A 26,776-nucleotide genomic window follows, 5' to 3' on the forward strand; every position below is an offset into this window, starting at 1 on the left:
AGCTGTTGCAGTGGTTCAGAGTAAAACCTAGCTGTTTGTAACCTGACACCCAGCTGGTACTTCACACTGCCAGTGGATTGGGCAGCGCGCGGCTCCTTGCAGGCTTTAATATAAGTGAAAATAAAGGGCTATGACCATCCCTGCCCAAAATAATAAAATTACTGTAAGCACCGAAATATAACTGCCATTAAGGTTTAACTCAAGCCCTACAAGACAAGCGTGCCTAATATGGAGCGATACATGAGCAGGGTATGTATCACTGCATAGCTAAGCAAATTGTCCATTTAGTAGTTTGGCATAGCTGGGTGACAACCCCGAGAAGAGTTCTAATGGCAGCCATATTGGATGTCATTTAGCTTGGAAGAAAATGATGAAAACTTTGTACACACAACTAATTGAATTACATTTAATGATATATTTTTTTATTTCATGGAGAAATTGTTTTTTAAGATTTTTCATTGCAGCAATTCTAGGATTTTGGAACAAAATATCAATGGGTTTTACATTACCGCACATGGCACATCTCTTTGCTGTTGCACACAGAACATAGTTTCGATAGACATCACATTTGTCTATGCAAACATGGAAGTCACAAAGCATTTGCCAAATTATAAAAAGCAAGGGTTGTCCAGCTTTATTCCAGCCCCACGCCCGTCCATGGGTTGTGTCTGTTGTAGAACTTTCATTCAACCTGTGGACAGGTGTGGCGTTGCTGAAGAAAGCTGCAGCCATTTTCTTATCCTAGACAACCCAACAAACCCTTGAGCGGATTCCAAAAAGGTAGAAGAATCTTCTACCAGTTTACAATCCAGTTTACATGTGGCAACTGGTCTCATAAACACTTTCTGGAAAAGTGGAAACTGGTAACGCAGCGTCCCTGATAATAAATAGACCATGTAGACTTCTTACAATACTGCATCTTATAGGCCACCATTATACCAAATTTGCAGGTCATGCATTTATAATGAATACACATCAATTAAAAAAATAGGCAGTCAATATTATATCAAGTGTCAATCGCTCTCTCCAAAAGTATTAACACATACAGATTGTCTCTGAAGCATAGAAAGAATATTATCTTACAAAACAGACTAGATATTTGTGTTTGTACATATAGTGTATATACATTGTCTTTATATTCCCATTGTAGAGCTATAGACTTTCATTTTCTCATAACTCAGGGTTGTGCTGGAAAGTAAATGGCTCCACGCATTCTTTATCAAAAACTGAGTAATAGTAAGTATAGAAGAGCACGCATCATGTAAACTATATAGAGGCAACCATTAGAAGGGTGTCCAAATCCAGCCCAGCAAGTCCTTTGGACCAATAACCTCACAGCTTCATGGCCCCAAATCTGAACGCTTGGAGGAATCCCACCGGGAGGCCAAGACCAGACATTGCAGAAAAGATGAATTTTCTTTGCTGTTGCGAGGTTTAATGCAAGCCAAGAGTGACTTGGAAAGGAATGGGACATATATAGTAAGCACTGGCTAGTAAAGCTTCAGTGATTTTTTTTCGAGCTGAATTATCCGCTTGTCCAAATTTCGCATCATAATGCGTTCCGGCTAAGCAGTATTTTCTGCCTCCCGTCACTTCAATGGGAGTTATCAGGCAGTGAAGATTAAGTAGGACACTAATCTTAAGAAAAAAAAAAAAGGAAAAATCTGCATCTGACTCCCATTAAAATGAACCGAGGCTGGTTTCAGATGGAATTTGGGGCTTTCAAAGTAATACCTTGGGGATCAATAAAATGAAAGCGTGTCTAGGACTCATATTGAATTTGGCGGAAATAAAGTCACCCTAACCTCTAGATTGGATGGGATACTTAGCCTAGGAGTTATTTCACTTACTACCCATGTGGCATTTACCACCACCTACAAGACCAGATCTTCACAATCTAGTAATAGTCACTGCTCTACTGATTCTAGCACAGTTGGAATTTTTTCTCTGGCCCCCACCGTTTCTGAGCAATCACTGCAGTTAGTTTTGGTGTCTGGTATGCTATTTAGTCTCTGTATTGTCAGGTGGGCGGTGTCAGGCAAGGGGTGTGAATTTTTTTTTTTTTTTTATTAAGTAGGTTGTGAGTGCCATATAGGGATCACAATGTACTTTTTTTCCTATCAGTATGTCATTGTAGAATGGGAGGAAATCCATGCAAACACAGGGAGAACATACAAACTCCTTGCAGATGTTGTTCCTGGTGAGATTCGAACCCAGGACTCCAGCGCTGCAAGGCTGCAGTGCTAACCAATGAGCCACCATGTTGCCCCCCAAGGGGTGAGAATCTGAGGTCTAACAATGGCTGACATTGGAGCTTTGAATCACACTCCCTACCCTTCTGACATTACAGAGCCTAAATAGCACATCAGGCACCAAAACTAACTGCAGCTGTTGCTCAGGAATGGTGGGAACTAGAAGAAAAACTCAAACTGTGTTGGAATCAGTGAAGCAGTGACTACAAACAGATGATACGAACTAGAACTGGTGGAGGTGGTGAAAGGTCCTCTTTCAGTTAATATAAAATATTTAGCCCACAAAATGGCTGCCTCTGTTGTGTATAGATAATTTGTGCTCCATAGGCAAAGGGCTAATAGGCACACTTGATCACACAGATATTGCCCTGATGGCACGGTCACTCCAGCAACACTGGCAGCTATTGTGCTGCAGTGAATGAACAGCCAGTCACAATGTCAGGCAAACCCTCATGAGGTTGTATCCCTGTAAGACAATTTGGGGTGCACTGCAACCAATGCCTGCCTGATAGGTTACTATAGCAAGCAGCAATGTTGCAGATGCACTGTTGTCCAAGTAGCCCTTTAGTTCTATGGCAGGGAGAAACAAATTCAGTACTGATGATCATTCAATAAAAGTGTCAATCCATCGTAGTAGCGCACTCATGGGTTTGTGCAAAATTCCACATTGCAATACAGTGAATGCTACTAAATAAAATATGCGTTCTCCACATGATACCAGGCAAGGTCCACGACAGAAATGTTTCTCCAGGAAGCCTCCTTTTTGCAGCTTTCAAAGGAAAGACGACAAGTATCGGCTTGCAGAATATTTTTCTTTATGTAACTTGTCTTTACAGGCACAAGGTTAGGATAGAAAATGTGTATTTACTTTCCAAAACATATATGATACATTGTAGATCGTGTACCAAATAAATAGTTAATTTAAGAAGATAAAAAGTCCCGAGTCCACTTTACACTGTCCGTCCATTTGATCCTTGCAAAAATTGCAAACATTCATTTACAAAAATAAGTGAAGAAAAGAGGTGAAAGGAATCAAGCGAGGGTCCAGCCTCACTGCGCCAGCGGAGTGCTCCAGTTATATCTCACCGTCATCTGAACTGTCACAGCTCTCACTGCTGCTGCTAGTAATGCTGTCGCTGTCACTGCTGCTCCCGCTGTCACTGCTCTCCACCTGACGGGATCGTGCATGTAAGGCCTGCGCCCTTGCGGCGGCTGCAGCGGCGGCCTCGCTCTGCTTCAGGGCTGCGGCTTTCTTTTCCTGTTCTGCGTGACTTTTCATGTGTGCACTTCGGCTTTTCACTTTGTAGAAGACCCTGTAGGAAAAAAAATATTGGCTAGCTGTTTAATATAGTTAGGGCTCCGAGATACAGAAGATTCCTAAAACATGACGTAAGCCTACAGTCAGCCATGTACAGGAATATCAGGGATTCTTGTAAGCTGCTTGAGGCTAAGGCCACAGCCAAAAAGCGCTGCGGGAAAAACCGTGGCAGGAGTGCATTGTGGTGTATCCCCACAAAAGCCAGTTTTCCTTTGCGGACTTTGGGCTTCCATTATACCAATACAGAAACTGATATGCTGCGAACAATTCGAGCGTTTCTCACATAGCAGCATTTCTGCTGCAGATTATTTTCTGCAATGTGTGGACCAGATCAGCCATTATCGCGGCATTTATGCTATGTGTGGCCATGGCCTAAAGAGGTTTTCTTTAGTTTACGGTATTGATGGGATACCCTTAGGATATGCCACCAATATCAGATTGAAATGAGCAACTCAGCAGAACAAATGTCTGAAAGAGCCTGAGCATTTGGGTAAATGGTTACAGCGCTCCATACACTTCAATGCCGCCAATGCAATAACCGGGCAGAGTATTCCAGTAGTCAGGTGATCCTAACCTAACACTGTTTTGTCCTTCTCCTTGTTAATTAGTATCACCATTTCTGAGATACTGCAGTTTTTGTCAATATGCAAATGAGTTCTTTGGAGCAACAAGGGCATGGTCATTGCTCCAAAGATGGTGTAAGCAGCAATGCCCTAATTGCTCCAATGAACTCATTTGCATATTAACAAAAACAGCAATATCTAAATTAAGGCACGGATTCAAAAGGGGAAACACAGTTTGATTCAGAAGACCCTAACCTATGTATCAGTGGAGGATTATATACTGAGTTCTGGTGACAGACTCCCTTTTAAAGGGTATTCCAGTTGTTTCTTTGGCCTTGAAAAGACTTAAAGAGGACCTTTCATCAGATCGGGCACATGCAGTTTTATATACTGCTAGAAAGCTGACAGTGCGCTGAATTCAGTGCACTGTCGGCTTTCCGATCTGTGCCCGGTGTAAAGTGCTATCAGTCCCGGTACCGTAGGGCTTTACAGTCAGAAGGGCGTTTCTGACACTTAGCCAGGGATGCCCTTCTGCCTCACGGCGCCTATTGCGCTGTGCTGTGTGAGCGGGGAGGAACTCCCCCCTCCCGCTCCTGATAATACTCGTCTATGGACGAGCACTGTGAGCAGAGGGAGGGGGCGTTCCTCCCCGCTCACACTGTACAGCGCGATAGGCGCCGCGGGGCAGAAGGACATTCCTGGCTAAGTGTCAGAAACGCCCTTCTGACACTAAAGCGCTACGGTACCGGGACCGATAGCACTTTACACCGGGCACAGATCAGGAAAGCCAATAGTGCGCTGAATTCAGCGCACTGTCAGCTTTCCAGCAGTATATAAAACTGCATGTGCCCGATCTGATGAAAGGTCCTCTTTAACATTAACTCTGCTTACTCACCTCACCAAAAAATGAGAATTGCCACACCCCTGTACATACCAAGCACTCTCACTATTAAGGTGCATTCACACTGAGTATACGCTGACTGATTCTGAATGTTAAAACACGTTCAGAATCAGCACGTACAAAGCAGATCCGATTCCTTTCAATGGGAGCCGGCCTACGCGCGTATCACATTGAAACCAATAGGGGAAAAAAGCAGCCCATTCATTTCAATGGGGAGCGCTCATATGCCGGCTCCCATTGAAATGAATGGGATCTGCTTTGTACGCCGCTGATTCTGAACGTGTTTTAACATTCAGAATCAGTCAGCGTATACTCAGTGTGAATGCACCCATGCACTGACAGTGAACAGGTGTATGTAAACAAGAAAACCGGACTTGCCCGAGCTACATGGCCCCATAAAACAAATGATCAAGCCAGTCCCGCTGATCTGCTATTGATAGCTTTTCCTAGAGATTCCCATCAATCTTTTTGATTTATTGCAGAGTAGCGCATTTTCCTAACTAGGACAGGTTACATGACTGGGGACCAAAGCAGTGGGCAGTACAGAGCGGACAATGGTGTCCAGTAGTCAATACGAGAAATCTGAAACTGCCATAGATCTGGTTTTGCTAACCCTTGGCAAAGATGGGTTATCATCACTAAGGTAACATGCAGAAGGTCACTCATTCCTGCTTTTCAGGCTTGCAAAAGAGGAGTCCCAAAAGATGGTAAAATATCCTAATGAATCATATGGAAAAGGGTCGTCTGGAATGGGGCAAACCCCCCTTATGCACTTTTTGTTTTATTGTTTATATTGCTTTATGAACAGATCACTTGCTACCCACCTGCCACATTTCTTGCATGGGAAAGTGCCTTCTTGTGCTGGAGCCTTGTTTGTATTCTCAGGTTTTTTTGCCTCATCTGCGGGAATACTCGCCCGTGGTCTTCGCCCCCTTGGTTTGGGAGTTTTTGCCGTCAATGACATGTTTGCATTCTGATTTCTTAAGATGAGCATGTCATTTGACTGAGGAGAAAACAGTTATTTCTATCAATAAACTGATTGGAATTTTTAGGCAGCGTAAATAACATAAATTTATGATAATATAATTCATTATATATTTATTACACAAAAAAAAAAACATTTCTCTTGCGCTGTATACTCGTATAGGTCTTTACTAACACTTGCATCTTACATTTTGTTGTTCTGAGCAGAGTCACTGCTTATACTTTTATGATCCTCGAAAAGAAAAAAATAAATAAAATGAATCAAAATAAAAGAAAGAAAATGATCAGCTGATCAGACTAGACATGGCTCCAAAGTGCCAGGTAGGAATCTAATTCATTTTGCTTGGAGGATTATCATGCTTATTTTTGGACCATATATTTTACAACAGTTTGCCAACTGGACAGCACGTGGCTGGTACACGGTCGTCCTATAATCTCGTGGAGGACAGAATATGCCCATAAGCAGCTGGTAAATCCAATGTTGTAACATTATGTATTTATGGCTACATCACTAGACACAAAGCTCTGACCCTCTAAATCCTAGCAATAACCTAAACTTTATTGGATGGGAATATTCTGCTAAAAACTTACTATCTCACTGGCTTGTAAAGTTTGTGTTACTTTCATTTGGGAAGACACCCTGCTTCTTTCATCCTCCTCCTGCCTTGCAGCGTGTACATTATTCTCCATATCTGCGTCCTGGTCATCTGTGTTTTGGGGAGGAATGCCGGGTCCGACTCGCTGAGAGCTCTTAAAAAAGAAGATGGTTGTTAGTTTGTGGGCTCTTGTTATCCGACATATGTGAATGTACTTCTATTATGTTTCTAATTGATATGATGTACTTAAAGTGCAAGGTTACATTGACTAAAACACGAAAAAATAAGTAGAGAGCGAGAATGTAGAAAGTTCCCCTATAAATAGTACAAGTACCACAGTATATACAGTCCTATGAAAAAGTTTGGGCACCCCTATTAATCTTAATCATTTTTTGTTCTAAATATTTTGGTGTTTTCAACAGCCATTTCAGTTTGATATATCTAATAACTGATGGACACAGTAATATTTCAGGATTGAAATGAGGTTTATTGTACTAACAGAAAATGTGCAATATGCATTAAACCAAAATTTGACCGGTGCAAAAGTATGGGCACCCTTATCATTTTATTGATTTGAATTCCCCTAACTACTTTTTACTGACTTACTGAAGCACAAAATTGGTTTTGTAACCTCAGTGAGCTTTGAACTTCATAGCCAGATGTATCCAATCATAAGAAAAGGTATTTAAGGTGGCCAATTGCAAGTTGATCTCCTATTTGAATCTCCTCTGAAGAGTGGCATCATGGGCTACTCAAAACAACTCTCAAATGATCTGAAAACAAAGATTGTTCAACATAGTTGTTCAGGGGAAGGATACAAAAAGTTGTCTCAGAGATTTAACCTGTCAGTTTCCACTGTGAGGAACATAGTAAGGAAATGGAAGACCACAGGGACAGTTCTTGTTAAGCCCAGAAGTGGCAGGCCAAGAAAAATATCAGAAAGGCAGAGAAGAAGAATGGTGAGAACAGTCAAGGACAATCCACAGACCACCTCCAAAGAGCTGCAGCATCATCTTGCTGCAGATGGTGTCACTGTGCATCGGTCAACTATACAGCGCACTTTGCACAAGGAGAAGCTGTATGGGAGAGTGATGAGAAAGAAGCCGTTTCTGCAAGCACGCCACAAACAGAGTCGCCTGAGGTATGCAAAAGCACATTTGGACAAGCCAGCTTCATTTTGGATGAAGGTCCTGTGGACTGATTAAACAAAGATTGAGTTGTTTGGTCATACAAAAAGGCGTTATGCATGGCGTCCAAAAAAACAGCATTCCAAGAAAAACACTTGCTACCCACTGTAAAATTTGGTGGAGGTTCCATCATGCTTTGGGGCTGTGTGGCCAATGCCGGCACCGGGAATCTTGTTAAAGTTGAGGGTCGCATGGATTCCACTCAGTATCAGCAGATTCTTGAGAATAATGTTCAAGAATCAGTGACGAAGTTGAAGTTACGCCGGGGATGGATATTTCAGCAAGACAATGATCCAAAACACTGCTCCAAATCAACTCAGGCATTCATGCAGAGGAACAATTACAATGTTCTGGAATGGCCATCCCAGTCCCCAGACCTGAATATCATTGAACATCTGTGGGATGATTTGAAGCGGGCTGTCCATGCTCGGCGACCATCTAACTTAACTGAACTTGAATTGTTTGTCCAAAATACCTTCATCCAGGATCCAGGAACTGATTAAAAGCTACAGGAAGCGACTAGAGGCTGTTATCTTTGCAAAAGGAGGATCTACTAAATATTAATGTCACTTTTCTGTTGAGGTGCCCATACTTTTGCACCGGTCAAATTTTGGTTTAATGCATATTGCGCATTTTCTGTTAGTACAATAAACCTCATTTCAATCCTGAAATATTACTGTGTCCATCAGTTATTAGATATATCAAACTGAAATGGCTGCTGCAAACACCAAAATATTTAGAACTAAAAATGATTAAGATTAATAGGGGTGCCCAAACTTTTTCATAGGACTGTATATATAGATATATATATATATATTTTTTATTAAAAGTGCGGGACTTTTCTCTGCCGATTGTAGGCGGAATCTGTGATGGAGGACTCTGACGCAGACGTGATTGAAGCCTTACTTGTACAGCGCTATCCTATTCCGCAGTGATTTACAGACTTTTGTTCTGCACTGTCCTATTACACACCCTGTGCAGGAAGAACGATTAATAAAGCCATTATTCCCATGGCATGTATTATAGTTTCCCGGCAGCACAGCCTTTGTTATACAGGGTGGTGAGCTGCCAATGACTTTATTGTCCTGCTGAAAGCAAGCAGCCACCCTATGAACAAGCAAACACTCATCCATTGGGCGACCGGCACCACCATTATACAGCATATTATCATGAACCAGCGTTCATATGGGCATTGGTTCCCATTAATCGGCTTGAAAATCTTTTAGTTTAATAGGCTCTTGAGAGAAAAGAGAAAAAATGAACAAGTTTTGCATATTTTCCTCAGGTTGGTGTTGACAGGTTGATATTAGCGTTTCTTCTCTAAATATTTCTCAGGCATTAGCTACTCAGCCATGACAGGACTTCCAGCTATTAACACCAGCCTGGCATTAACTTTAGAGCAACATGACAGAGAGAGCAGATGTGTAATAGGAGCTTGTGCTCTTCACACACACAGACTGATCTGGCGGGCACTCCCTCCTCTACGTCAGCGCAGTGTACACGACTTGGCACCCAAGCATCTGGAGTCCGCCCAGCTGGCCGCTATTCTCTACACTCGATACTCTTTGCATATCTGGGTGGAGGGAGAGTTTGAGGACATCACGTTCCCCTAAACTATTCGGTCAAGCAAAGCGTTAAGAGAAAGGCTGTTAACTCTCCATTGCCAGGGTAAGAGCCATTGCTAGTAGAAGATCTTAAAGGGGATTTTCAGTTTAGAAAACAGATTTTAAAATACAATATACCTGAAAGGGGTTTTCTTGCCCCAAATGGATTTCTCATACCGATGACCTATGCACAGGGAGTTACTCTATGTGATCTATTGGGGGTCTGACATCCAGAACCTGCACAGATCAGCAGCTGGAAGCTGGCACAGTGGATGGGGGCACATGTAGTATGCTACTATTACTTGAATAGGAGCAGCTTGTATATACACCCCATTCAGCGCAGCAGCTTCCAGGGCCTGAAGGTTGCTGGAACTGTGTGGGGATCCCAATGTCAAATCCTCACAAATCACATACTGAAAAATCCATTTGACACCAAAAAACACCTTGAAGAACCTGTCATAGCTGTGCATTGCACAGACAGCCAAGTGATTTCGATAGGAACTACAAAATACTACTTTCCCCAGTAGTGTTGCTGCAGGGATACTGAACATTTATTGCCAAGTCCTACACAGATTACAGTCCCATTAGGCCTCAATGAATTGGCAGTCTGAAAACCTGAGACAGTAATACCTTAATATCAATTTCACAGTCTTCTCTGGGGTTTTTCTCATCTGCTGCGGCTTCTACATCTCCGAATATTAACATGCCATTGCGTCCTATCTTCACTTGCTTCTTGTAGGTGTAGTAAAACTCTACACACTGAGCCACAGTTTTTGTTTTTATCTGGAATTAAACCACACACATTTGGGTTAGTTCACATGTAGAGTTGTGTTCACACTGCGGATTATTGCACAAGGTTTCCTCATTGACAACAAGCTCTTCACATTTTCTTAACTTCTCCAATAAAAAATCCCAGACTTGATGTCTAGTCATCATAATACAAGTACTTTGTGCCATAAATCACAGTTCTGGAAGGGCATTGTAACCCCAGCTATGTGTGCCGATATTCAGTGATTATTAGGGATGGCCACAGGCTTAGGATACACCATCAAAAACGGATTAGTGGGGGCCGACTCCCAGGACAGACAGCAATCCATTGGTTGAAGAGGCCACAATGCCTGGACAAGTGTGTGGCTTCTTCATCACCAAGAAGGCCGTGAGGTCTAATAGTGGCTATTACATATTGCTCTGTCTGATCAGTGGGGGTGCCGGAAGTGAGACCTCCACCCAATCTGATCTAATATTAATGAAAATAATAGGTTATCTTTAAGAACCTAAAGACTAAAGTGATCTGGTAGCCTGATCGGACCGTACAGTACAGGAATATAGAATAAAACCACATCATAAATATTATATAGGGGAACTTTTACAACTACATACCAGTTTCTGAACCAGCAGAAAATCTTTTTTATAGATGGCCATTCCCTTGTTGAAGAGTCTCTTCTCAGTTATAGACCACTTGTCTGACCCTGAATAAAACAAGAAGTAGTTATAGGATATTGTAGGTCTGAACTGTCCTTTATAATAACCAAACATAAAAGGAAGAAACAGTTCAACATTTTTAGCAACCAAGCCTAGATTTGTCCAAAACAGAGAGACAATAGGTACAAATGGGTGCAAATCAATAGACAAATGGGTACAAGACTGATATATAGATACGTCGTTCTTCTTACCAGAGTAATGATAGTTTTCCAGATGATGGCCTTTGTGCCTTTTTGGTTTCTTCAATAGCAGCTTAGTGAGAGCGGCCTATTGGTGACAGAGACACAGGATTGATATAACAACTTTACACTAATCCTGAGCAATCTGAACAGAACTATACTGTATTACTATACTAACACTATAGTGCATTTCTTTATTGCCAGTTTTTCTTTTGAATGCATCAGAGATTCTTGAGATTTGCATAGAGAGAGTCTAATATTACATTTTTATTACAATGGCACCAAATGTTCTTACCAAAATGTTCCCCTTGGACTCATGAAGATAATGAAGTGCTAGCTCCTGATTGGTGCCACCACCCGGTAAGATACTGGAACATGCGGCGGTCAGCAACTCCTCGACTGCTAATGGAAAACAGGGACCATTAGGAACAATAGCACCGTCATGCTCCACATTAACACCTTACAGAAAACATTTCACTAGACCATGTTCACACTACTTTAACCAGATCAATACATACACATCAACCATGTCTGAAGTGGCTGTGGTTTTCTACAGGACTGGATTAAATCTGATACATTATGTTAAACCATTAACACGATACATAAATAACACCGCTCCAAAGAGCCGTGAAAGATTCAGCTCTGCTGCACCTGGAAGTGACCCAATTACCAGAACTGCATCTATTAATATTAATGTATAGAGAAACTCGCCACTCCAAAGATTCCAGGTGTAACAAGACAAGGATTTATCGTGGTATACAATCCAAACACATAGATGTGACATTTTGGTTGATTCTATCTAACTTTCGTCACACACTAGAGTGACAAAGAATACAACGACGATTCCTCAAATGAATCACAATCGTTTCCATAAAGAAATAAACTGTCTTGTCCACACTATTACGGCATGAAAATAAAGATAATCCTAGTGTACGGTGACGGTACTAGTGCCTAAAATCTGGTATAGAAAGTTAAGGAGTAGAGATGAGCGAGTACTGTTCGGATCAGCCAATCCGAACAGCACGCATTGAAATGAATGGAAGCATCTGGTACTTCCGCTTTGACGCCGGCCGCTTAACCCCCCGTGTGCCGGCTACGTCCATTCATTTCAATGCGTGCGTTCTGTTCGGATCGGCTGATCCGAACAGTACTCGCTCATCTCTATTAAGGAGTTATGATATTCTAGCGCATGCCACCGGTAATATAGTATACAAGGTGCAGTACATAGAAGTAAATAAGGCAGGTATATATTGAAGTTGCACAGGTAATAAACCAGGTCCAAAAAAGTGCATAGAGCCAACCGAAACGTCACATTTATGTTGTATACCACAATAAATACTTTTGTGATTACACCTGAAGTCTTTGGAGTGCATTACTATACGGGGTAGGACCCTACTTGAGCACCCTTATACTTCTACCTTCTCCTCAACCCACTGTTGACTTTCACTAAGGCCCAACGTTTCCGTAACACGGGGCCTTAGCCTAGGGCTGAAGTCCCACGTTGCAGAAACGCAGCTTCTTTTGTTGCAGATTTTGCTGCGTTTTTTTGAGCCAAAGCCAGGAGTGGCTGCAATAGGAACGAAAAATATATAGTAAGTGCTTATACTTCTCCCATCTGCTCAATCCACTCCTGACTTTGGCTCAAAAAACCACAATAAAATCTGCAACAAAAAAAGCTGCATTTCCGCAGCGTGTGGTTTCAGCCTAAGGGCGATTTTTACACTGTGTTTATTTGGAAAATGCCAGTGCAGTTTTGAAGCATTTTATTTGGACCAAAGCCAGAAATGGATCCAGCAAGAAAGAGAAGTAAAAGTCCTTACTTTAAAATGTAACATTTCTTTGATATCCACTCCTGGCTTTGGCTCAAAACTATATGAAAAACCAAAGCTTTTTTTTTCTTTAAAAAACAAACACAAAACGGTATGAAACCACCTAAGAGTTAACAAAAGCAAAGTCAGTTCCAATAGAATCCACTGCAGCTGGGTCATGTTAAACATGGATTCTTAAACATATTGATTTGCCCACCTTGCTGATCCCCCAAATCATCGGAGGGACACCAAACCAAGTCGGCTTTGTACTTGTCAGCAAATGCCAAACTCCTGTCTCTGCAGTCAGGAATATCTGCCTGGAAACGTGCACCAATGTTAATACGCCTAAAAGCAAGAGGGAAAACAAGACACAAGTTAATCCTATTAAGCAATGTAAGAAGGAATCCTGTCCCTGCACATACTTTTCACATGAGCACATAATATGTAATAGGGTTGTAAAATATTATATACTTGGACGGTGCGCTCTGGCTTCCACATGGTCACCACCTGGGACAGTTTATAAAAGTAGGAGAGAAGCAGACATGTCTACATAGTTTCCACCTGGTTTCAGCATGTCATTTATTTACTGCAGCTTGGAATAAATCATTATGGCCGCCTATAAAAAGACTAATCTTTACACTGTATGCAACTGTGGGGTCTGAACAAGGTCTTACTGACTGCCAATATCATATAGGGCATGTTGTAGAGAGACATTCGCCTATGTGACAGCATACGATACTGCTTTGCATTGTTGTAGCTCACAATAATGTATTGCATGTTGTACAAGTACTGTCCATGATATGCAAAGTGATTCAGATAAACCTAATGGTTGAATATTTGTAATGCCAAACTAATTCAGGACAAATCCTCTTTTCATGCACTGCTTTGATCCCTATTGTGAAATGTTAGTGATTGGTGAAGCCTTTCCATATCATTAGACGGAACATCACTATGCAACATTATAAGGCAGACTATTGGATTTTAGGATCAAGTCTTCATGAGATATCAAAAGTGTTAATATCACAAAAGAGTCCTATCAGCTTAGTCATAACCGTTTCCTCCCATTGTATCCAGGGTCTAGTCAGTATCAAAGGCAGAAGCAAGAACTCTGCAAGTAAAGCAACACATATTAGCCAGGGGAGGCTTTATTATAGCAAAATCCCCAGCGCCATCATGTGATATGTCATATCTTGTTACTATTAGAGCATTTTTTTGCAGAGCATTACATGTATCCATACTCCAGCAGAGTATTGTACCCAGACTGGGGCAACTTTTAGTCAACACTGAACTGAACAGCGGCTCAACCCACCACTTTTATTCCATGTAATCCTTCTCCGGTCCTTAAAGGGAGTGTCACTAGGGTGAAGCATATTAGACCAGCAACACCGGTAATGTAGTCTGCTCTACTCGTATGCGTGATTTACTCATCCATCAATATAGGTGTATGACTTACGGTTCAAGACTAACAGGCGTTGCTTCTGCTGTAAGTAAAGGCGGCATGTCCTCTCCACTATCTGTAAAATGGAATATAATTATATTAAAATCACATGTACTTAGTATACTGCCCCTAATATACTAATACAAGTAGTAACCTACAGGGATTGTCTGAGATGAAAAATAGGGATATATCAGACAGTCTAACTTTCGGCAGAGTTATTGCACCACCATATTCATGAAAACACACAAAGTTGATCATTTCAGCTGACAGGACCCAAAAGCCATAGAAATAGCAAAATAAACACTTACTAGACCTCAGCAGGGTTCTCGTGCTGCTTTTTGGGGTAATTGGTGGAGGCATTGAATGCGTGTTGGCAGATATGATGGCATTGAAGTAAAGTCCAGAGCCCTCACGCACAGGGCTGAGGATTGGAGGTGGCGTGTAAGGGGGCAACTCAAAGTTTTTGTCGCAAGGGTGCTCAGGAACTCGAACAGGAGAGCGAAGGTGGCTTTGATAAGGAGTTATGTTGGTGTAGACTGGAACAACAAATGTGCCAGGCTTGGGAGGGATAAATAATGGTTCAGGCCTTGGTCGTTGCTTAGGCTTCCGGGACACAGTCTCCGACAGAGAAGACGTCTCATTGTTCTGTAGTGGGGAGAAAAAAAATGTGTCAGAATATTAAATATCACTAGCTATAAAAAAATAAAACACAAAACAACAACAACAAAATAACACTACTACGGTTGTGTGCATAAGGCCTTATAATGATGACGGTGCAGGTATCTAGTGGACCATGTGTCAACGTGTTGGAAAACTGCATTGTGCAATATTAACTCCCAAACTACCCAATGGTTGGATCATTCAGTGTATAGGCTGTCTACAAGTAATGGATCATGCAATGGAAATACCACAAGTGCTGGTCCAGACCTACAAACACATCATGCCCTGCCATATGGCACCTCTGTGCGACCCCATATTTAACACCTAGACACAATGGAGCATCTTCACAGCAGTTCATGGGCGATATATAAAGTTTTCAAGGGCTCCTTCTACATCCTCTGTTGAAGGTCCAAGAAATACTAAACATTAAGGACCCGTACATTGGGAGGAATTTAATAAGACCAGCTCATCACACATCAGTGTTAATATTGCGAGCGCTGGCGGCAGATGAGCCAGAATTATTCAGAGGCTCCAGCTTGGAACACATATCAGGGATAACTCAGATCTGCTTTTTTCAGGTGGTGAGCAGGTCAGAAAATAAAATGGCACATTTAAGTCACTTTTTTTGCCACACACAGCAGTGCACCAACAATGCACCATTCCTGCGCCAGCAAACTAGTGAGACCAGATGATGATTTCATCATCCGCCTTAAGTCATGGACTGAGGAATGTGACATCACAGGCAATAAGTAATAATAAGTTCTTGATACAGTAAGTGTGCAGTTAAATGTTTGGGAATGACCAAAGAGTATAAGAAATGATAGCATTTCCGTTCCAGGATTGTCAGAGACACAACATCCAAGTATCTGGGCCTACCTGTACTGCAGGATCTGAAACACCCGTATGACCAGCCCTGTGCCGAGTTACTATTACAGATGGCATTGATGCAGATGGCAGCCTTTCAGATGTTACTGCCCTGTGAGTCCTTTCACCATCTCCCTTTTCTCGTCCAGTATCTATTTTCACCGGTACCGATACCGGCATTACCAGGGGTCTCAATTCCCCCTCCCCTCGAGACTTCTTAGGAGATGATGCACCAGCAATTTCTGTATTGCTTTTCGAAGTCTCATTCTTCTCTTGAACCTTCTCACTATCCTGAAATACCAAAGAGAATCAGATTAGCTTCACAATATTATTCTGTATCAACTGTAATAGTATGAAAAATTATTATACCCAGGACAGGCAAGACCGGGACAAAAACTCAAGACTTAATAAAAAGGACAAGGATTTCCTACTAAAAGCAAACCTTAATTGATATGTATTGCTTGTGGTTTAGTGGATTCTCTGTTTGTGCTACTTGTATGTACTACATTGTGGTGTCTTAATGGAAACTGGAGTTTAAAGACACCTCAAGAATCTACAACTGCAGGAAAAAGTAGAGAATAGGGAGTATAAAGTACTTTTACTGGGTCATCTATGCTAGACATAATTATGCGATATATATAGTTTGCTATAAATAGGGCTCAAATAATAGAGCATATGTACTTCTTCAGGATACTCCTATCCAAGTAATAGGAGCAGAGCTGCAATTCCCCAGAACAACCACTATACAGTGGATGGGGCTGTAGCTCCACACCCATTACTTAGATAGGAGCAGGCTGCACAGGCTCCCTGGCCACTGTAGCAGCTTCCAATGCCTGGAGGCTGCCGGAACAGCTGATCTGTGTAGCGTCCAGGCGTAAGACCCCACAGATCAGATACTGATGGCCTATCCTTTGGATAAGTCATAAGTATGAAATATGCATTGAGGCCGAAAAACCTCTAAAGTACCTTAGAAATTAATAGAGTGGTGCTCATGCATGCACGCCACTAAACCATTCACACAGAAGGAATTGGGAACCTTCACTGTTATGCTCATTGAGGGTCCCAGTGATCAGACACTTATCCCCTATCCCATGAATAGTTAGTTGGAAGTCCCCTTTAGTCTACCAATAAATAAATGTCATTTTCGCCATGACCACACAGTACTGTTCCCCTTGCACAACTAAGATGTCAGTACAAGATTACTTTGTAAGATACATTATTCTTCTTTCTGGATGGCAGCCAGAAACATGTGAGAACGCATCCTCTTCACGTGTTCCTCACTGCCCTGGAGTTTCATTTCTGCTTCTATTAATAGCAAGTAAAAAATTCATTCTCATTCTCACATTCTAAGAGAGCGAGCAATGTAATGAGAGCAAAGCTGCAGCAAAGCTCAGCGCACCCGCTTAATGGAGATATTCCCATGTCCTGACACTACAGTCACCGTGACCCTGAGGCCGGAGACGCAGTCAGCCATTCTAGCTGGTCATGGTGATCGCAAAAGCAGGAACAAGGGCAGACAAGACATATTATATAGACAAGTCACACAGGTGCTGCCAGCAGCAGGTTTAGCACATAAAATGATAATATTCTTTAGTATTTTTCAGGGTATAAACATAGAATAGGACATCAATATCTGGTTGGTGGGGTCCAACACTTGGAACCCCACAAATAAGCCATTTGAAGAGACTGTGGGTGAGAACTGCAGTAGCGGGCCGCAGCAAAAAAGTACTGTGGGAAAAACTGTGGCAATTTTGCATATTTTTCTGCAATATGTGGATGGGGTTTGCTAGAATTCCATCCACTTTGCAGCAACTGTAAAACACCTTAGGCTGAGGCCCCACGTTGCAGAAACACAGCTTTTTTTTTTTTTTGTTACAAATTTTACTGCTGTTTTTGGAGCCACAGCCCAGAGTGGCTACAAAAGGAATGGGAAATATATAAGACAAACTTATTTCTTCTCCCTTCTGCTCAACATACTGATGGATTTGGCTCAAAAAAATGCAGCAAAATCTGAAATAAAAAAAAAAAAAAAATTGCATTTCCGCAACGTGGGGCTTCAGCCTTAGATACTTTTGTCAATGTCAAAGTCTTTATATAAAGGGCTGATCTGGGATTGTGAGTGGGGTGAAGGGGGGAAACGACTTTTTTTTTTTTTTTTTTTCAACAAACAGCGCCACCCTTGTCTATGGGTCATATTCAGTATTACAGGTCAGCTCTTCATAGGGAACAAACCAATTTACTGTATAGGGGTTCCTATACTGTTTTTCCACAAACTAGTATTTTCAATCTAGTTGTTATATACAGTTATAACAGCGCTGTAAGGTGAAAAATACAGTGTATATTGTGTTGTCCTATCAGAACATCGTGGCTTACTTTGTAATTACATTGCTCACTGGAAATGCCTGGGAATTGCTCTTCTAATTCTCTATAATTTGCTGAATCCACAGATTTATTTCGGAGAAAGTGTCCTTTGTTCCAGTTTGGGAGCATGTTTTGCCAGCACAAGGTATACATTTATGCCAGCGACTATTGTATGAAAAAGTTTATTCGTATATACAGAATACCAATGAAAAGAAGCTCAGAGCTGAACTATTGTGGTAAGTAATAAATAGCAGAAGTGAGTGGTGATTTCTGCCAAGGAAGAAAATGTACTCAGATTACAAGGAAAAATAAAATCTTCTGTTCTACCTAATTATTAAAGTGAATCTCTCATCAGATTGTGCTGCCCCTTGTAAGGTCCTCATAGTGTGGGGACTGATCTCTTCTCCTTTTAGCCAAAATGGCAAAAAAAGTTGTGCTATTTGGTTAATAGTAGAAAACCAACAGAACACAGTATGGGAGTCTGAATATAAGAGCTCCCTCTGCCTCCTCACAACAGGGTATGGTGTATGCAGATGCACGACAGCGAGCTGTCAATCACAGCCAAGAGGTGCTGAGGCAGGTGGAGCTCCTGTAATTTGATATAAGAATTGTCTTAAAGGGGACCCTGTCAGCCAAAAAAATTCACATCCCAAACCAGCTCCAGTTCCTTATAAAGCAGCAAGAGAGTCTTAAAAAGATCTCCTTCTTATGGGTCAACGTTGCTGCAAAGTGAAAAAGATGTGTTTTATTCAATATACTAATGAGTTAACTGATAAAATGAAGCTCTTTACACCACTTTTGATTTTGGTACTGGGCAGTAATGGAGAAGCAATAGTGGACAGTGACTGTATACAGGATAGGAGATGCAGTAATGAGCAGTGATTGTATACAGGATAGTAGATGCAGTAGTGAGCAGTGACTGTATACAGGATAGGAGAAACAGTAGTGAGCAGTGACCGTATACAGTATAGGAGATGCAGTAGTGAGCAGTGATTGTATACAGGATAGAAGTAGTAGTGAGCAGTGATTGTATACAGGATAGGATAAGCAGTAGTGAGCAGTGACTGTATACAGTATAGGAGCTGCAGTAGTGAGCAGTGACTGTATACAGGATAGGAGAAGTAGTAGTGGACAGTGACTGTATACAGGATAGGAGAAGTAGTAGTGAGCAGTGATTGTATACAGGATAGCAGAAGAAGTAGTGAGCAGTGACTGTATACAGGATAGGAGATGCAGTAGTGAGCAGTGATTGTATACAGTATAGGAGCTGCAGTAGTGAGCAGTGACTGTATACAGGATAGGAGAAGTAGTAGTGGACAGTGACTGTATATAGGATAGGAGAAGTAGTAGTGAGCAGTGATTGTATACAGGATAGCAGAAGCAGTAGTGAGCAGTGACTGTATACAGGATAGGAGAAGCAGTAGTGAGCAGTGATTGTATACAGGATAGCAGAAGCAGTAGTGAGCAGTGATTGTATACAGGATAGCAGAAGCAGTAGTGAGCAGTGACTGTATACAGGATAGGAGAAGCAGTAGTGAGCAGTGACTGTATACAGGATAGGAGAAGCAGTAGTGAGCAGTGACTGTATATAGGATAGGAGAAGTAGTAGTGAGCAGTGATTGTATACAGGATAGGAGAAGCAGTAGTGAGCAGTGATTGTATACAGGATAGCAGAAGCAGTAGTGAGCAGTGACTGTATACAGGATAGGAGAAGCAGTAGTGAGCAGTGACTGTATACAGTATAGGAGCTGCAGTAGTGAGCAGTGACTGTATACAGGATAGGAGAAGTAGTAGTGGACAGTGACTGTATATAGGATAGGAGAAGTAGTAGTGAGCAGTGATTGTATACAGGATAGCAGAAGCAGTAGTGAGCAGTGACTGTATACAGGATAGGAGAAGCAGTAGTGAGCAGTGATTGTATACAGGATAGCAGAAGCAGTAGTGAGCAGTGACTGTATATAGGATAGGAGAAGTAGTAGTGAGCAGTGACTGTATACAGGATAGGAGAAGTAGTAGTGGACAGTGACTGTATATAGGATAGGAGAAGTAGTAGTGAGCAGTGATTGTATACAGGATAGCAGAAGCAGTAGTGAGCAGTGACTGTATACAGGATAGGAGAAGCAGTAGTGAGCAGTGATTGTATACAGGATAGGAGAAGCAGTAGTGAGCAGTGATTGTATACAGGATAGCAGAAGCAGTAGTGAGCAGTGACTGTATACAGGATAGGAGAAGCAGTAGTGGACAGTGACTGTATACAAGATAGGAGAAGCAGTAGTGAGCAGTGACTGTATACAGTATAGGAGCTGCAGTAGTGAGCAGTGACTGTATACAGGATAGGAGAAGTAGTAGTGGACAGTGACTGTATATAGGATAGGAGAAGTAGTAGTGAGCAGTGATTGTATACAGGATAGCAGAAGCAGTAGTGAGCAGTGACTGTATACAGGATAGGAGAAGCAGTAGTGAGCAGTGATTGTATACAGGATAGGAGAAGCAGTAGTGAGCAGTGATTGTATACAGGATAGCAGAAGCAGTAGTGAGCAGTGACTGTATACAGGATAGGAGAAGCAGTAGTGGACAGTGACTGTATACAAGATAGGAGAAGCAGTAGTGAGCAGTGACTGTATACAGGATAGGAGAAGCAGTAGTGAGCAGTGACTGTATACAGGATAGGAGAAGCAGTAGTGAGCAGTGATTGTATACATGATAGGAGACGCAGTAGTGAGCAGTGACTGTATACAGGATAGGAGAAGCAGTAGTGAGCAGTGACCGTATACAGTAGTGAGCAGTGACTGTATACAGGATAGGGTAAGCAGTAGTGAGCAGTGACTGTATACAGTATAGGAGATGCAGTAGTGAGTGTGATGTTGTTATAAGTAAGTTCTGTATGTTCTGTTCTGCTTACTTATTCTGCTTTGTCTGCCTAGCAACAGTGAGGTAGTAATGGAGGAGGAGCTGAGCTTAGGGGGAGGAGTTGTTAGACAGGGAGCCATGATGGAAGCATGGAATAAAGTGTTTTGATCTACAAGAGTAACCATCTCATAGTGGACTTATTCCAGAAGACCTCCATCCTCACTACAACACTACAGTGAGCAGTGATTGTATACATGTTAGGAGAAGCAGCAGTGAGCAGTGACTGTATACAGGATAGGAGAAGCAGTAGTGAGCAGTGATTGTATACAGGATAGGAGAAGAAGTAGTGAGCAGTGACTGTATACAGGATAGGAGAAGCAGTAGTGGACAGTGACTGTATACAAGATAGGAGAAGCAGTAGTGAGCAGCGACTGTATACAGTATAGGAGATGCAGTAGTGGACAGTGACTGTATACAGGATAGGAGATGCAGTAGTGAGCAGTGACTGTATACAGGATAGGACACAGAATTTATGTAGAGCTGGAGAATCCCCCTGCAGCGCTGGGCAGTGTGTCTGTACACCAGTGGAGCCAGGAGGGGTGGGGTGGGGGGAATAAGCTAGGGCCGGGCCCCCCCCCTAGCAGCTATAAGATCTACGTCCATTGGAGGCACGCCACTGCACCAGGAGAAACAGGAGTGAACATTACACAGGATTTTAGCTGAGTGGTAATATCCCTGCACTTAAGGACATCAATCAAACCAAAGGGGGCTTGGAGAGCTTGTCTTTATCATTTGACTCAGAAACCCCTTTTTGACTTTCTAAAAGTCATTAGCATATTGAACTAATCGTCTATTTCCACATATTGCAGCAACGTTGTCCCATAACATGGTGATTCTTTTCACACTATCCAGCTGATTTATTAGGATGTGAACTCCTGCTGGCAGGTTCCCTTTAAGGCTGGGTCCCCACTTTGCGGAAATACAACTTTTTTTAGTTGCAGATTTTGTTGTGTTTTTTGAGCCAAAGCCAAGAGTGGCTACAAGAGGAATGGGAAATATATAGGAAGTTCTTACACTTCTCCCTTTTGCTCAATACACTCCTGACTTTGGCTTACAAAAATGCAGCAAAATCTGCAACAAAAAAAGCTGCGTTTCCGCAACGTGGGGCCCCGGCCTAAAGATACGTGCTCAGGTAAAGTCTTCTTACCTTAGTGTTTTCAAGACTTGGCATTTCTGCTGCTTTTTGGGCTAAGGTAAATAGATTGGCTTCTTGAGATATGCGGCGCCTTCGCCGGGTTGACTGGATTACAGTCACAGCTCCGCCGCCAGAAGGCTGTATTGGCCCCATGGAATTTTGTTCAGCTACCTGGACTTCTCTTGTTCTACCATTGTGTGATAGTGCTGCGTGGTCTGTATCTAGGCGGTTGACATGTTGTGTTTCTTGCACCTCTCTTGACACTAGCTGCTTGTACCTCTCTTGCGCAGCTAACTGTTGCTGCATTGCCTGCTCGTACTGGTGGTGTGTGTAAGGGTTATTTGACTGTGCAGCCACATTGGGAGGTAAAGGTTCTGGTCCTTCTTTGGAAAGTCTTCGGGACCTGCGTGGCAAAGGTATTTGAGCTTTGGGCAGAACAGACTGCTGGCTTTGCTCTGCATAAGCTTTCATATATTCCTCAGATGTGGGAACGCGTTGCGGCTGGTTCATCACATGCATCTTCTGCTGGTTTAATGGAACGCCTTGCTGCATGCCATAAACTGCCTGTTGCTGTTGCTGCTGCAATGGGTATAAATTCTCAAACAGCTGCATCTTGGGAAGAGCAGTCTGTTTCTGCTGAGCGGCATACACAGCATTCGATTGAGTATCTGGGAAAACATGAAACAGACTTTGCAGATTTGTTTTCTGACCCTGATTTCCAAATGCCACCTGGAAAGACTGCAGAGCAAGATGCTGATTTTGTTGATGCTGTTGTTGTTGTTGCTGCTGTTGTTGTTGTTGCTGTTGAGCTTGCAAAATGGAGTTTAAATGGGCCTGCTGCTGAGCTAGCTGATGCTGCTCCAGCGGCGTCTTCTGAGACATCATTTGTTGGAGAGTGTTTTCATACATATCCATCTGGGACACCCCTACTCCCTTATCTTGACTCCTCTTAATAGGCTCATGATGGTTGTAATATGAAGGGACAATCTGCATGGGGTAACCGGATGCATTTCGCTGCCACATATTGGCTTGCTGAGCTGCCCATGCGGCCTCATTTCTATCGCCTACATTCCACTTTCCAGGAACGGGCTGCTGGTTAATCCTCATGCCGTCAGGTCGCTCTTGAGTGTACATGACTGTGTTCATCATATTGTTAGCTGCTGCAGAATAAGTATTTGACTTGGTCAATTCAGGAGCCTGGCTGATTGGCAACCGTGACACGGTCCCGTATAGCTGTTGTTCCTTCAATTGCTGCTCTTTACTAGTCACAGGGTGGGCTTGCGGATCATTAAAAAAAGTGATTCTTTTTCCGGTCCTTTTATTCGAAGCCTTCTGTTGAGGCTGCTGACTCATGGTAAGCAAAACTCATGCAAATCAGGAGATTTCACCAAAGTCATCAAAAGCACAAAAAAAACTAAAGTTGACAATTCTTGTAAGTTGCGATCGTCAGATCTTCACGTAATCTACTCGGCTTCGTCCCCCATCCCGACAAACCGCATCTGTAAAGCAGAAGAAAATTATGAATCAAATATGCATATCCGTATGCCAACTATACTGAATATTATCACGTACATTACACAATTTGTATAATTTTTTCTGTTGTAAATTCACTTATAATATTTTTTTCATTAAGTTCTCATTGAAGCCCCCCCCCCCCCTCCAAACAATCCTATGGCATCTATACAGTATATAGCCATAAGAAACTCAGTAGTATTCATTTGCTCAATTGCTACCATTTACAGTGGTTATGTGTCATAAAACCTTTGGTGAACCAGCTTCCCCGGTAAAATTGGCTAAGCATCTCTCTGTGGTCTGTTCACATTTCGGATTCTTTCGTCACAGTCATGGCAATAGAATTCACTAAAAAGTGAATGCAAAAGACGAAGATATGAAAAACCATAATCTGTATAGTATGTTGGAGTGTTAGACGACAGCAACAACCTAGTCCACCTATTACACAACTACAGCTCTGAGCTGAAGGCTGCCAGATGCTGGGTGTGCTAGTTGTTTCACAGCTGGGGACTCGAAGGTGGGAGATCAATATCCTAAAGTTAACCCCATATTGCATTGGGGCTCTCCCTTTGACGGCTTTTACAGAACTAGAGTCATGAATTAAAGGAAAGAGAACTTAAAGGGATTCTATCACTAGAATATGCTTTTTAAAACTAAATACACATAGGAATAGCCTTAAGAAAGGCTATTCTTCTCTTACCTTTATTATTCTGATCCACGCCACCATTCCTTAGAAATATCTGCTTTCTTCCTTATGCAAATGAGTTTTCTTGCAGAACTAGGGGGAGGGGAGGGGGAATGCCAGTGCTGCCTGAAAACTCTCCCACGACGGCCTCTGTCTTCTTCTCCACCTCTTCTCCTGCGCTCCTGCTCTCTTGCGCATGTCCATTGGTTATTTTCCTGTGGCCTCTCCCGTTTGGGAAAATGCCCAATGGACATGTACAGTTGACGCTTTTTGAAGAAGAAGAGAGCATCGCGAGAGAAGAGGCTGGAGGTGAAGAAGAAGGCAGAGGCCTGGAAAGTTCTCAAGCAGCACTGGGGACACCCTCCCAGTTCTGCAAGAAAACTCATTTGCATAAGGAAGAAAGAAGATATTTGTAAGGAATGGCGTCACGGATCAGAATAATAAAGGTAAGAGAAGAATAGCTTTTCTTAAGGCTATTCCTACGTGTATTTAGTTTAAAATGGGATTCTAGTGATAGAATCCCTTTAATCTAAATTCTCTCCTTCCCTGATAAGATGAACATGGAAAGCAAATATTTGCTGTGAACAAACAAAAATACTCAGTTTTCCCAATAGACATCTTGGCAATAAATCTGGTTACAGAGGTGTCAAAGGTCCTAGGCCCCAATTCAATATCAGCGACTATTGTACTGTTTATAATACTGGTCTCTTCATATTGGGAAGAGATATCTTATGGCCGCACCAAGGCTCTGGGGCCCAGATATGGTTGTGTCCTCTGAACCCTCCGTAAGTTACAGCCTTATTCATGTATTCATCAGTGCGGTGAATGGCTACAACAAGCAACGCACCATGGAGGACTCAACGTATCGGTTTAATATATAGCCCATATATTGCAATAGGTAGCATGTAATATTTGATTTAACCAGTGGTGGCACTGCAGAGAATTTAAACATTTGATGCCCAGTACCAACCAAAGATTACAGCAGATCACCGAGAGTCCTAGAAGCAGGGCACCCACTTAAAATCACATCACGGGAAGATCCCCTAACTACTCTTTAGATCTATAGCAGGACAAGCTTCATACATAACTGATATTTACCCCAATTATAATATAATATTAGATGAAAAATACTACAGTACATGCAGTTCTATTTCTATCATCCTTTTGGCTCCCTAGAATAAACTAAATCAACTCGGATAAAAGTATTCTTGCATTATACCCAAAACGTGCGGCTTGGAAAGGTCACAGATCACACACAGCTCTGCAATATCCCGTCCCTCCACACAAACACTGTATGACTGGCTTTCAGCACTGCTTGCATCAGCTGTAACCAGACGCCTTCTCCTGTCTCAGCCTATTGTGGGGTGTCCAGTTTCAATCATAGTCTTGAATAATATATTTGTACATATTATTTCCCCTCACAAGTGTCCAGGAAATTGAACATTTGCTAAATCGCTCTCAAAATATTTTAAAGACCAAGTTATGTGACAGAGTCTGTCTCTAGGAGACTGTCAGGGAGCATTGTATTAAGTTATATTTCAATCATCGTCCATAACCTAGATGGAAGCAGCTCTGATGAAGATAACAGTGCGGACATGAAAGTAGGTTTGTTACTGGATTTGTATCTTCCCAAACAGAGCGTCACGGGCCCCTGGCAAGTTTCTAAGGTACCCCTGGGTGGCACAGCTCCCCTGTTGGGAATCGCAGATCTAAAGGTATGATATTGCTCAGTATATTTCCCCTACAATGCAATGTAGCAGGCAGTGGCGTAACTACTGCCATAGCAGCGGAGGCAGCTGCCACAGGGCCCGGGACATTAGAGGCCCGGTGACAGTCACTACTGCTGCTATCATTATACTCGGGGGGTCTTTTCGGACCCCCGAATATAATGATTGGCGGACCGGGAGAGGTAAGAAACATAAAAAACACTGTTACTTACCTCTCCACGATCCTGGCCAGGCCTCCTTCCTGACATCCTTTCTGAGGTCTCTGACGTCACATGAACCCGGCCTGCGTCCCGGGTCATGTGACGTCTGACGTCATAGAAGAAGGACGGCAGCAGAGAAGACAGCGTAGGAGCCGGGGACAGGTAAGTAATAGGTTTTTTTTTATGATTTTATTCCCCCGGGTCTCCGATTATTATACTCTGGGGTCTGAAAAGACCCCAGAGTATAATAAATGTTTATGGGTGTCCACTATGGGCTATAATACTGTGTGAGGGGTGACTATGGGGGCTAATACTGTGTGCAGGGGCCACTATGGGGTACAATACTGTGTGCAGGGGCCACTATGGGGGATAATAGAACGCGCAGGAATGCGTAGGAGAGGGTTGGTCGA

General features: G+C 42.4%; 1 protein-coding gene across 3 annotated transcripts in view; it reads right to left on the reverse strand.

The window, feature by feature from the left end:
- Positions 1 to 466: 466 nt before the first annotated feature.
- MIDEAS (mitotic deacetylase associated SANT domain protein) overlaps positions 467 to 26,776 on the reverse strand; it is a 77,433-nt gene continuing 51,123 nt past the window's right edge. For 2 of the 3 annotated variants that reach the window (XM_075282819.1, XM_075282820.1), the window contains exons 2-13: positions 22,255 to 23,741; positions 15,849 to 16,127; positions 14,621 to 14,957; positions 14,328 to 14,388; positions 13,092 to 13,219; positions 11,362 to 11,468; positions 11,079 to 11,154; positions 10,786 to 10,874; positions 10,036 to 10,188; positions 6,610 to 6,768; positions 5,859 to 6,037; positions 467 to 3,565 (exon numbers count right to left, since the gene is read on the reverse strand). In XM_075282819.1, coding sequence (XP_075138920.1) covers positions 3,328 to 3,565; positions 5,859 to 6,037; positions 6,610 to 6,768; positions 10,036 to 10,188; positions 10,786 to 10,874; positions 11,079 to 11,154; positions 11,362 to 11,468; positions 13,092 to 13,219; positions 14,328 to 14,388; positions 14,621 to 14,957; positions 15,849 to 16,127; positions 22,255 to 23,595 — 3,147 coding nt within the window. In that variant the 5' untranslated portion in view covers positions 23,596 to 23,741 and the 3' untranslated portion in view covers positions 467 to 3,327. The remainder of the gene's footprint in view (positions 3,566 to 5,858; positions 6,038 to 6,609; positions 6,769 to 10,035; positions 10,189 to 10,785; positions 10,875 to 11,078; positions 11,155 to 11,361; positions 11,469 to 13,091; positions 13,220 to 14,327; positions 14,389 to 14,620; positions 14,958 to 15,848; positions 16,128 to 22,254; positions 23,742 to 26,776) is intronic. The other variant, XM_075282822.1, reaches the window with a different exon arrangement.

Source organism: Leptodactylus fuscus, chromosome 7 (assembly GCF_031893055.1).
Source record: "Leptodactylus fuscus isolate aLepFus1 chromosome 7, aLepFus1.hap2, whole genome shotgun sequence".
NCBI lineage: Eukaryota > Metazoa > Chordata > Amphibia > Anura > Leptodactylidae > Leptodactylus > Leptodactylus fuscus.